Source organism: Sphaeramia orbicularis, chromosome 7 (assembly GCF_902148855.1).
Source record: "Sphaeramia orbicularis chromosome 7, fSphaOr1.1, whole genome shotgun sequence".
Taxonomy (NCBI): domain Eukaryota; kingdom Metazoa; phylum Chordata; class Actinopteri; order Kurtiformes; family Apogonidae; genus Sphaeramia; species Sphaeramia orbicularis.
The window spans coordinates 50,111,785-50,125,144 of NC_043963.1; the positions used below are offsets into that span (position 1 = coordinate 50,111,785).

Here is a 13,360-nt window from a genome sequence, read left to right on the forward strand (position 1 = left end):
TTTTGTGAAAATCAGTTATTTTCCACCTGCGTGAAGTTGGCCCCCCACCCAACGAAAATCTCTGGATAAATATTCTCATTCGTTTGTGCTTCATTAGTGCTGGTTTGTGCAGTTAAAATTGTCGTTTGTGCTATTGTAGTTATTGAGTTATTAACAATTCTTTGAAAGGTCATTCTGAGGTCACCCAGCCCCCCACTTGCTCCAAAATTCACCGAAATGGTGGCGTTTGTTTGTGCTTTGTTAGTGCTGGTTTGTGCAATTAAAATTGTCGTTTGTGCTATTATTGTTTTATAGATATTACAAGATTTATTTTCGGCCGATGACGTCACACAGCCCCCCACTTCCTCTAAATCGAGCGGAAATGGTTGCGTTTGTTTGTGCGTCATTAGTGCTGGTTAGTGCCGTTAAAATTTTTGTTTGTGCTATTATGGTTATTGAGTTATTAACAATTCTTTGAAGGTCATTCTGAGGTCAGCCAGCCCCCCACTGGCTCCAAAATCAGCTGAAATAGTGGTGTGAGTTTGTGCTTCGTTAGTGCTGGTTAGTGCCGTTAAAATTGTTGTTTGTGCTATTATAGTTATTGAGTTATTAAAAATTATTTTATAGGTCATTCAGAGGTCACTCAGCCCCCCACTTACTCGAAATTTAACCGAAATGGTGGCGTTTGTTTGTGCTATGTTAGTGCTGGTTTGTGCAATTAAAATTCTCGTTTGTGCTATTATGGTTTTATAGATATTACAAGATTTTTCAGCCGATGACATCACACAGCCCCCCACTTCCTCTAAATTGAGTGGAGATGGTTATGTTTGTTTGTGCTTTGTTTGTGCTAGTTAGTGCAATTAAAACTGTCGTTTGTGCTATTATGGTTTTATAGATATTAGAAGATGTATTTTCAGCCAATGACTGAATGAATCGTTTGTGCTATTAGGGTTATTGAGTTATTAACAATTCTTTGAAAGGTCATTTTGAGGTCAGCCAGCCCCCCACTTGCTCCAAAATTCACCGAAATGGTTGCGTTTGTTTGTGCTTCATTAGTGCTGGTTAGTGCCGTTAAAACTGTCATTTGTGCTATTGTGGTTTTATAGATATTACAAGATTTATTTTCAGCCAATGACGTCACACAGCCCCCCACTTCCTCTAAATTGAGTGGAAATGGTTGTGTTTGTTTGTGCTTCGTTAGTGCTGGTTAGTGCAGTTTAAAGTTTTGTTTGAGCTGTTAGCATTAACCCCGTCCCCCTCCAAGTTAACTACAAAAATGGTTTGGTCCGTGTTTCCCGTTCATTAAAATGCATTAAAGACACGTGAAGCACAAACAGATTCTACAGGTCATGTTGTGGTCCATGCTCGTCTTTTTTCCTCCTGGTTCTGTCTGTTTGGGCGCGTTTTTCACTCAGCCTCCATTCAACCAGTCAAGCTCTTGGGATGTCACCCTGAACAAGAACTCCAGGTAAATATTTGTACGTGTTTTGCTTGTTTTATGACTGTAGAAAACAACTGCAAGGATATGATCCTCATAAGATCAGTTAGCTATACCAATATTGTTGTTTAATGTTCAGTTTTCCTTGTACATTTGTCTTGCTGTGCTTTGACAAACTGCTAGGCTACACACGATATTTTTGGTAACAGCTGTTTTAGGTTATTGTGCTAAACAGTAATTATTTGAGTGATTAGTATTAATTGGTTTATTAAGCATTGCTTTTTCAGGTAGCAAGAGTGGACAGAATATCAAACCAAAGATGAGTATTTTAGAATGCACCTTCAAACAGTGAAGTTACTAACAAAGTGTAATAACTTACATTTCATTTATTACTCATTTAAAATGTATTTATGTTACTTATGACTTTGTAGCTAAATGAATTATTTTCATTACTTTTAAGTTAATTATTTTCCTCCCCTAAAAACTGATGTTGAACAGGTTATTCCTTGGGGAACTAAACACACTTTATTTTATTTTATTTGAACATTACATTACCTTAACTCTGCAGAAGAAAACCTAGAGTTGTAAACACTGCGGTGTTTCATCACCTGATGGGACACAGTATGGAATGTACTGTGAATAATACACATGGAAACAAAAAATCCAAATGAAGGAACTCTCTTCTGACTTTTAAACTAATACTTTCTGCATTGTCCCTCATAAAAACAGCAAAGATCAGCCCACTGAATAAAATGTAGAATGTGATATAAGAAGAGTTTTTAACATTTTGTTTATCTTTGCAGTGAAACATTTAGCAGGGCCTTAATGTTTACAAGTGAAACAGTGATTGTATCTCATTAGCAGAAGCTTCTCAAACGTCTGAGCAGAAAGTGTGTTTCCTCAAGGAGTGAGCTCGAAACCTCCTTTAGTGCTTGAAAAAAGTAATTTAATTACAGTAATATTACTAGCAGTGCACTGCTGGCCAGCACTGCCTACAAACAATAAAACTGTAGATTGATATAATAAATCTATATGTGTATAGATATATGTATGTATATCTATAGATTGCTGGTCCTCAACCCTGGTCCTCGAGAGCCACTATCCTACATGTTTTAGATGTCACCATCTTCCAGCACACCTGACAGTCATTATCAGGCTTCTGCAGTGTGTGATGATATGCTCATCATTTGAATCAGGTGTGTTGGAAGAGGGATCCATCTAAAACATGCAAGATAGTAGATCTGGAGGACCAGGGATACAGATATGCATTTGAAGTTGATGACTGCATGAATAAAAATGACTTAAGGTTTGTAGCACTGACTTTATGTGCAAAATAAAACATAAAAATAGCTGTGTTTTAAACAGGAATACACAAATTATGAACATGAACTATGAACTGAAGTAAGGATTTTGTGAGGATACAAACATGAATTGTACCAAAAAGTAAGAAATGATAAAATAATACTGCAAATGAATTAAATGAAGCAATGAAGTGATCACTGTTTTGTGTATAACACAGCATGTGGGCATATTTTGGTGTTTTTTGATGCCTTTTTCGATGCTGTTTTCACTCCACTTCCTAGGTCTTCATCCATCTCACAGATACAGAATGTCCAAGAGCATCCTGGGTCAAGCCTCCCTGGAAAGCAACGACTGCCCTCAAAGTAAATGTGTTTCCTTAGACCACCAGAGTGGAGGGAAATTCACTCAAAGGGAATTCTCTCTGCAGCTCTAAATCATCATCAAAACATACTGTTGAGTCAGTATTCTGTCATAAGGTCTTGTATACATGCATTTCTGTTTGACTCCAGTAGTGATAGAAAAACTGGAGTCCAGTGTCTTTAATGCTCCCACTGTGAGGTGCACTGTATTTTAACAACAGCAATGACAAAATGAGATCTTTGTCACCTAATTCCTAATCATTTCTCTCTTGTTTTGCTTTGTGTAGTGTGGCCAAATTAGGTCGATGGCTTGGTTCGGATCTCCAAAGTCCATCAGCTTCTTTGCCTGTGATGCCTGCCATACATGGGGTTCCATCCTGCCATCACATATTTCTCTGGCGATCTGTACAAGCATATTTCCAGACATGAAACACTTTGAACAGCCAGTGTGCAGGGAGTCACCAGCGTTGTTGATGCAACATTTGAACACCATTGGGCTGTTAATTGCTGGATTGCTGGCTCTATCTCACATGTTATGTCAAGATGACCATGGCGGTCTTTACAGTAGCTCCTGACTTCAGTGTAATTGTGATTGATGGATAGACCTTGGCTCTTTTATAAATAAATATGCAAGGACTTTTGACTGTTTTCCAAATCTGCTTATTTATGACATGAGTCCAGGTGCCAGGCTTCAAATGGTATATTCTTTTTTTTTTTTTTTTTTTTTTTTTTTTTTAGTTTTAGAAAATTTGTCATACTCAGCCTTTTCTGGAATAAATGCTCTCCATTTGTCAAAAGGGTTACTTTAATACATGAGCAATATTTTGTGAGCAATTTTTGAGTCAATATTCTGCTAACTTAGTTTGAAAACATTTCATTTACTTTGGCCAGAAATCAGATTTTGCAGAGAGTTGTAAATCCTATGCTGAGAAGCTAAAACTTGTAAAAAAGTGCAATATTAGATGTGAAATTCCTGCAGCACTAACTTTTTTTCCACAGGTGTACTTCAGGTTCAAACCTGTCCACCCCCCACTAGTGGTAAAATTGTGAAGTCTCATGATGCTCCATTTACATAAATTGGGAACAAAACTACTGAACAAAACACTTACTTTGCATTGCTTTTTATTGAAATTTCAAACATTGTTGACAGGACAACTTTACCAGGTAAACAAGGAAGAGGCATCAAGAGGTTATGATCAGGTAAGATCATCGTGACAGCTGTAATTAACAGAGTAAGAACAATGTGGAATCCAGTGCAAATATAACTCCTGTAAAAGTACATTAAAGTCCATTTCAGGTGAATTTGTAGTGGGGGGGGGGGGGGGGGGGGTGCTTAACATCATCGGCTGAAAATAAATGTAATATCTATAAAACTATAACAGCACAAACAAAACTTTAAACAGCACTAACTAGCACAAACAAAGCACAAACAAACATAACCATCTCCACTCAATTTAGAGGAAGTGGGGGGCTGTGTGATGTCATCGGCTGAAAAATCTTGTAATATCTATAAAACCATAATAGCACAAACGAGAATTTTAATTGCACAAACCAGCACTAACATAGCACAAACAAACGCCACCATTTTGGTTAAATTTGGAGTAAGTGGGGAGCTGAGTGACCTCTGAATGACCTATAAAATAACTGTTAATAACTCAATAACTATAATAGCACAAACGACAATTTTAATGGCACTAACCAGCACTAACGAAGCACAAACAAACACCACTATTTCGGTTGATTTTGGAGCAAGTGGGGGGCTGGCTGACCTCAGAATGACCTTTCAAAGAATTGTTAATAACTCAATAACCATAATAGCACAAATGAAAATTTTAACGGCACTAACCGGCACTAATGATGCACAAACAAACGCAACCATTTCCACTCGATTTAGAGGAAGTGGGGGGCTGCGTGACGTCATCAGCCGAAAATAAATCTTGTAAAATCTATAAAACCATAATAGCACAAACGACAATTTTAATTGCACAAACCAGCACTAACAAAGCACAAACAAACGCCACCATTTCGGTGAATTTTGGAGCAAGTGGGGGGCTGGGTGACTTCAGAATGACCTTTCAAAGAATTGTTGGTAACTCAATAACTACAATAGCACAAACGACAATTTTAACTGCACAAACCAGCACTAATGAAGCACAAACGAATGAGAATATTTATCCAGAGATTTTCGTTGGGTGGGGGGCCAACTTCTTGCAGGTTTATTTTCCTATATTTAATTCACTAATCATGTAGATGTTCATAAAAGCTCAGAGTGAAGTTGAGGGTTATTATATCAGAAAAAGAGAAAACTGAAGAAAAAGTGACTTTTTCTGCAAAGATATCATTAACTGAACATATCTCCATCCACTGTCTCATCCATGTCTCCATCCACTGTCTTTTATCAAACTCCACTGGTTTTACTGGTGACTCAATGTTTTAGAAGATGACGTTGTTTCCACGTTCACTACGGAGCCGCTGAACATCCACATGGGTCATATCTGATGACCATGAAAAGATGACAAACTGCATTTTACTCCAATTATTTACATATATTGATAGGATTAGTGGATCAACAGGTATTAAACACTTGAGATCCAGCGTTTCCGCTGGTATAGGTTTTGCCGTGGCGCAGCACCACGACAAAATCCTTGCCGCCACACCAAACATTTCATACAAAAAAAATCATCCCCATCTCATTAGACTTATTATACATATGCATAATATATAATTGTCCAGGACAAACGTCCTGCCCCCTCAAATGAAAGTTTGTGAAGCGTCAGGAGGTAGGGAAAAGATAAATGAGCGTAAAGTGTCACTTTCACTTCTGCGGGGGCCACGGACTGCACCGCCCCGTACCCCCATCGTATTACAAGTAGGACGGAAACCAACGCATGTGTGCGGTTACCGACCAAAACGAACGTGCATCCCCCAGCTGAACTGCGCTCGAGCGTCCGAGCTGTAAAAGTGGCTATTGAGACAATGTTCCACATTTAGATTCTGAAGGGAATATATGAGTTCAGATAGATTAAAGTTCGTATTGGCAAGAGTCGGATGGGCCATACGTGTCACACAAGGAGTTTATTTTGTCTATTTGTGTCAATTTCATTGCCAATTTTGTTAATTTGTATTCATTTTCTTGATTAGTTTGTTCATTTCTGTTATTTTGTCTCTAATTTTTTTCATGTTTTGCAAGTTTTATTATTTTGTTCATTCTGCTGATCATTTATGATTTATGTTTATTTTGTTTCTTGTTGTTATGGTTATTTTGTTCATTTCTGTCCATTTTTTTTTTTTTTTTTTACTTTTCTTAATTTGTGCTCATTTTGTTTATTATTTTCTTAATTTTATTGATTATTTTGTAAGTAATGATAATTCTATAAATTTTTAATGCTCATTTTCTTATTTTTTTTCCTGTGTTTTTTATTGATATGACAACAGTAAATTAAAATGGACAAAATAATTTCAGATATGTCATTCTTACTGAACTTCTTTTTATTTCTAGTAGTAGGAGAAAATACCAAGTTGTGAAGTAGATCTAATGAGACTTAACGTAGTTGTGTTTTTGTCACTCCTAGAACCACAAAGCTTCTGGGTCTAAACCCTGGTCACTACAGGCCTTTCTGTATGGAGTTTATATGCTCTTATTGTGTCCATGTGTGTTTCCTCCAGATCTCATGTGTCCCTCCTTGCACTAGGAGGGGTCAAACATGTTGCTTGAACTTCCCTTTGGAGGCAGTTAAGAAAACTATATAAAAAAAGCATGATTTCACACAATTTAAACATCCTGATGCAAGAGATATTTGAATCTTGCCAATTAGTTTCTTGTCATTTACCCTTACATTTGACTATAGTTGATTTTATAAGCTGGTAGTAGAAAAAAATGCAAGAGAACTTCATTTACTCATCTACTCATCTTCTTGTAATGTGTCTTAGAAATGGAGCACCTTGTGTAGGAGGATAGCTGTTGTGCTGGATGTGAAAATAAAACTGAATGGCTAGGATTTGTAGCTCTGTTAGAGTGCCAAAGCACAGTGTAGTGGTTGCCATGGATCTTTGTTACACTCTGCCGTCAAGTCTTGTGATTGGCTCAATGATTTCCTTTTCATTGAGGGACCACCTGAGTGTAGAACACATGTTTGTCAATCTTCTGTTAAAGTGTTCACTGCAGTCATTGGGTCAGTACTGGATGTGTTATTAATGCTCTGTCATTATCGCAAACTAGTCATGCATTATGTCTGGGAGTTTTATGAACAACTCAGAAAACCATCTGATGTGCAGGTTCCATTACTGAAACCCCTCTCTGTTAACCATCTGTGTTGACACAAACAGGTGGGCTACTAAGCAGCGATGCTCCTCCCATAGCCTCACTTCTGCACAGCATCATTTTCTGCTAAACGCCATGTCAGAGAGGTAATCATCACTCAGCTGGTTGTCTCTCTTTCCCTCTGTAGGACCTGAAGCCTGGAAACCTGGCAGTAAACCAAGACTGTGAACTGAAGGTTTGTACTTGTAAAGCTTACATTTGGAAAGCATGACAAAATGTAAACAACAGGGCTTCAGCAGCAGGTAAATAACAGGATTCTGACTGTTCAAAATGGAACTGATGATTACATGACAACGTAGTGCAGAGAAGACAATGCACATAAAACCACACATGTTAAACAGCATAATAACATGGAAAGGAAGGAGCCATTCGATTTCAATCTGTTTATTTCCTTCCTGTGACTATATTTATGCTTAAGCAGAGGTGTCAATTTCAGGGTGGATGCAGGGGCATTGTGAATTTGGTTGGTGTCATGTAAACAGCCTGTTCCATGTATGAGGATTGCACGAACATGTACATAGTGCATTCAGAATATGCATCTAGGGCAGGCATGCACAACCTGTAGTCCCTGGGCCACATTTGGCTCTTGGCCCCATTTTAAGAGGCTCAATGTGACTTTTGTCAAAAACATACGAAAATGAGAAACATTTTTTTTTTTTTTTATACATTTTTCTATTAGTTGCAAACCATAAAGTCATTTAATGTTATTCAGTTCTAAAAATATTGACTACACACCAAATGAATTAAAAAAAAAAAAAAATACAAGTTGTAATAGTAAAAGTAGACAACTTTTTTTTTTTTTATGACAATGAAGGTATTCATCTTTATACTCCATTGCTCATACCAGTCGATTTTTCCTCAACAACACAATGACAACTGTCACCATTTTCTGTAGTGTAGTTCTGCAATTTTTTTTTTAACAATATATTTATTAACATGTTTTTATATATACACACTTGTAAATATAAACACATGTAGACCTGTACCACTTGGTGTTTTTTTTGTCCCTGTCTGCAGTGACTCCTCAGTGCTTTACGGTATAGTGTATGAAGTTTTGATTTTGTCACTGCTCCAATAGCACAGGTTGCAGTTTTGAAGTTGTAAAATCTAAATTTGCACTCTGTACATATTCCATTGTAAATCCACTGTAAATCTCAACCCATTGTTGTCTTTGTCTCCAGTGGACTTTTTGTCTATATTGTGTCTAGGTCCACATGTTGTCTGGGTTCATGTCGAAACTGTACGTCGTGAGCAATGTAAAAACTGAAGCCAAATTCCTTGTATGTGTTCACATACTTGGCCATTAAAGCTGATTCTGATGCTGATTCTGATTCACTAACTCAGTTGCACTAAACATCATGCAGACATAGGCAGTCTCTGAGTTGATATGTATGCATTTGTTTTTTTATTATTAGCGTGACTGGGCATTCATATGGCGTTGTGACTTAACAGGATATGCTTGGCACCACATGATACATGACGGAATCAGTATGCATCACACGATGCAAACCATCTTTATTGTGCAAACTGCAATACAGCCAAAGCTACAAGATATGCAACTACTTTAAAATTCAAAATAGCTTTCTTTTCAAAATACACTGCCATGCCAAAAAAAAAAAAGTTGCACATGCAGTGTTTCACTGCACCACCTTTGGTTTTGATTACAGGAGACATTCACTGTGACATCCATTTTGCCTCATAATGCTTATGTAGTGTCACAATAAGGCTCATAATATTTTTTCCATCCATTGTTGCATTAATTTTTGATTATTGATGATGGAGAATCAGACTGCTGCATTGAGTCTTCATCACGTGGTGGCTAATCCATATGTGAAAATGTTGTCTCCTTCTCCCTGAACCACTCTGTCACAATGACCCTGATGAATCCTGGCATTGTCCAATTTTTTTGACATTAAAGACATGAGAGGCTACTTACTGCATCAGTTAGTTAAATAACTTGCTACAGCTGAAACATTATTAACCACTGCATTACTTACCAATGGAAGGATCTGAACTATTTTCTTAGTTAAATCCAGGCAGTTACTTTTTTTTGGCCAGGCAGTTTATTTAATTCTAATTGCAGCAAGTAGCCTCTCATTTATTTAATGTCAAAAAGAGTGGACAATGCCAGGGTTAGGGTTAATGGGTTAATGGTTCAGGGAGAATGAGACATTATTTTCACACACTGATTAGCCACCATGAAGTCCAGACTCTAATTTGGGATGTGATGGAGACTTGATGCAGCAGTCTGATTTGTCATCATTAATAATCAAAAATTAATGCAACTATGGATGGAAAAAATATTATGAACCTTATTGTCATTATGTGGCAAAACAGGTGTCACAGTGAATGTCTCCTGTAATCGAAACCAAAGGTGGTGCTGCGAAATATTCCATGAGCAACTTTTTTTTTTTTTTTGGCTGGGCATTGTACAAAAGAGTTTGGTAAATGATTTAAACTGATCTGGAAAACTTATGTATTTCAAATCCGCTTTCAATCATTACTGTAAATCAGTTGTTTTTGACTGCCTGTAGAGGGAAAGATAAGTGGGTTATAAGGGGTAAATTATGAATAATTGCGTTAATTATAAGTATTAACAAGAAAGGTATGCACTTCCAGCTGTGAATATATTATATATTGTGCCATCTATTGAATTTGTAAATATTTTTTAGTATTTATTTTATTTTATTTATTTTTAAATATTTCAGTTATGCTGCAGTATGGTGGTATGTAAAAGCTATAAAAGCTGTTTTATGCATTTTATTTAAAAAAAAAAAAAAAAAAGAAGCTTCGCAGGGACCTTTTCTGTTGCTGCCCCAAAGCTGTCAACAGTTACCTTTAGATGTGAGGCAGGCTCAGTCTCTGCCTGTATTTAAATCATATCTAAAACTGTGCTATTTCTTGTTGAGTGAGACATTTTTTTTTAGATTTCCTATGTTGTTTTTACCAGATTTTAATTTGTCTTTGTTTTTATGATGGTTGTATTTTGTTGTTCTTAGCCCACTTTGCATCCTGTTATCATTGTTCTACTTATTTATTCCCTTGTTTAATTATTTGTGTACAGCATTTTGGCCAGCTGTAAAGTTTTTAAAGTGCTCTGTAAATAAAGATGGTATGGTATGGTATGGTATGGTATTTTCAATTTGCACATAAAACTGAGGGGAAATGCCAAGAATTTAAGTGAGGTGGAAAAAGGTTTCTTAATAAAAGATTAATGCAAATAAGTCTCAGACAGATTTAGCAAATCGTTCTGTGTATCTACACCTGTGAATCAATAAAGAGACTGCAACTTGTCTTTATTTAATACAAGAAACAAACAGAAATGCCTTTAAATGGAAACAACTAAACGTCATCTGTGACTGAAAGCAAAGCTGCAAAAACAAATGTTTTACAAATTCTGAATGACAAATTCTGAAATCAAGTGGAAGAGTTTGAAACAGTGTAATTTAATCTAGATCTTTGGGAGGAAAAAACTGAAGCCAGCTTTTGATGTACTTGACAAAATACCTCATGTGTCTATCACATTCTCAGTTGACAACTTAGCCAGTTTCTTACTGTATGAAATTGTAGATCTGGTTTTATTTTTATTTATTTATTTATTTTGTTCTATGGGCTCAGCTGGCTGACAGGCAGCTGTCTGTACCGATACCGCAGCCCAGGGTGGCAACACCAGCTGCCAGGAACTCCACCGCGGTCCACCACCCTGCCAGCAACCGCCACACCCCCAATGCCCGCATACACACATCTTTCCCGGTCCCAACACGACCTGCGGCGGGCAAGAGAGTGGCTAGCCCGGCCCCCCCCCAACCACAATCCCCATGCGCACACATCATTCATCAGAGGGCGGCACTCCCCCAGCAATGCAGCCAGGTGAGCCCCAAGCCAATGTTCCAGCCACCCACCCCTGGGGCCCCCCGCCCCAGACGGCATCCAGGAAACAGGGGTGTGGGAAGATCCCCCGCCCCCTCGCCTCCCCACCTATCAGTGTTTTGAAGTGTGAGGTGTGTATGCAAGCAGTTAAAATTGAGGAGCATAACTGCGCACCACTGAGGGCGACGCCACACAGGCAGCCTCACCCACCGCCCACCAGGCACCACGCAGCCCGCCCCCCAAAAGTGAATGTGTGGTGTTAGTGTTTCTTTGTGTTGTGGGTGGGTGTAATTAAAATTGAGGAGTTAGCCACCCCAGGGTACCACAGAGGGAGACCGTTGTAGTGACCCCCCTGGGATGTGCACCCTCCCTAAGACCCTGCGTGCTTTGTGTGAGGGGGTGGGGAGGCGAGGGGTTGGGGGATGGTATGACTGGAAGGAAGTTTCCACCCAGAAGACAAGCCAGCCGACATCCGGCACCCCTGTTCCCCAGTACCCGTCCCCAGGCAGGGGCTGCCAAGGAGCGGGGCAGTCCAGAGACCCCGGGCACCCAGCAACCGCAGCCAGAAGGCCACCACCCCCCAGAGGCCACTCACACACTCAGTCATCCTATGCAGTCGAGGGAGCACGGACCTGGGACCAGCCGCCCCAAAGCCCCCCAAACAGGCGTGGGGACCCACTACACTCCACACCTCCCCAGTCTTACATGCAGTAGGGATGCAGCGATCACCGGCACAGTGCCACCCCGCTGCACGAGACCCAGTGACCAGCACCCCCACCCCAGGTCCCAATCGCCACCACAGCCGCATCCCGCCACCGCACTCTGAGAGAACCCCCAGCAATGCCCCCCACCTCCCGCAGGGGCCGCAACACCCCCGACACACCTGCAGTCCCCCTCCCCCACCACCACCATACCACAACCCTCCCTCATTCACCAAACATACATGTACATCCACACCCACACACCTGCTCCATCAGCTCCCCCACACGCCAGCACACACAGACTTGCACACACAATCCCTCATTCATACTTTAATGCACACATGAGCACTCGTTCACACACACCAACACACACCGACACAAACGCGTGCACACACACACGCACACCCTCTCACACACATTCTCTCTCTCTCTCTCACACACACACACACACACACACAAACACACACACACACACACTCCCCCACCCCAGGACTCCCAGGCACCAGCCAGACACCGGGGCACACACCCGCCCTCCCAGATCTGGTTTTAAACCAGGACCATGATGATGATGATCCAATTCGTACCATTTGCATAACAGTAGTTCATAAAAACATGCATATGTCTAATGTCAGTGAAAACCAAATCAGTCAGGAAAAGCTTTTAGTCTTTTTATCAGTCATGAAAAATGTAGGTTAGTGCATTAACCACTGGATATTAAAAAAATGTATACCATGCCAAACCATAGATAACAGACTCATTTCCAGTGCTCATGCTCCTTGTTCTGATCAGCTTTTTGCTGTGGCTGCAGATCCTGGACTTCGGGCTGGCTCGCAGTACTGACGCTGAGATGACAGGCTACGTGGTGACACGTTGGTACCGGGCGCCTGAGGTCATTCTGAACTGGATGCACTACACCCAGACTGGCAAGACAATCACAGCTGTCAACATACTGTCCCCTCTGTCTTCACTGTCATCTCAGTACTGAGCTTTTGTCAGTGTTTGTCATGTGAAATAATGTCCATCTAAAAAGATGCATTTGTAGTAGAAAAAAAAAAAAAAAAGCATTTGTTTTCATAGTGGTTTACATGCTACTTCATAGGTCAGCAGTTTGTAGAATTCCTCTCCTGGTGTGTGAAAATACTTTTTTAAGTTTCATGGGTGTCAGTCTGACATTAAATATTTTTTTCCCCTTATCTGTTAGCAGTTGACACCGATGGGTGTGACAGCAGCCTGGTAGCATTGTCAGTTAGCGGGGGAGCTGTCACTGCTCTGAAACATGACTTCCACAGGATTTATGTCCTTTAGGAGATCAAGGTTTTGGGTCATCCCATGGCAGTTCAACCAATGGTCCCCACATGACCCCATCAGAAAAATCTGAAAAAATTCATAT

At 39.7% G+C, this 13,360-nt stretch overlaps 1 protein-coding gene across 1 annotated transcript in view; it reads left to right on the forward strand.

Moving 5' to 3' along the window:
• Positions 1 to 13,360, forward strand: part of mapk13 (mitogen-activated protein kinase 13) — a 95,587-nt gene that overhangs the window by 52,836 nt on the left and 29,391 nt on the right. The window contains exons 6-7 of the mRNA XM_030139142.1: positions 7,527 to 7,574; positions 12,779 to 12,893. Of these exons, the coding sequence (XP_029995002.1) occupies positions 7,527 to 7,574; positions 12,779 to 12,893 (163 nt within the window). The remainder of the gene's footprint in view (positions 1 to 7,526; positions 7,575 to 12,778; positions 12,894 to 13,360) is intronic.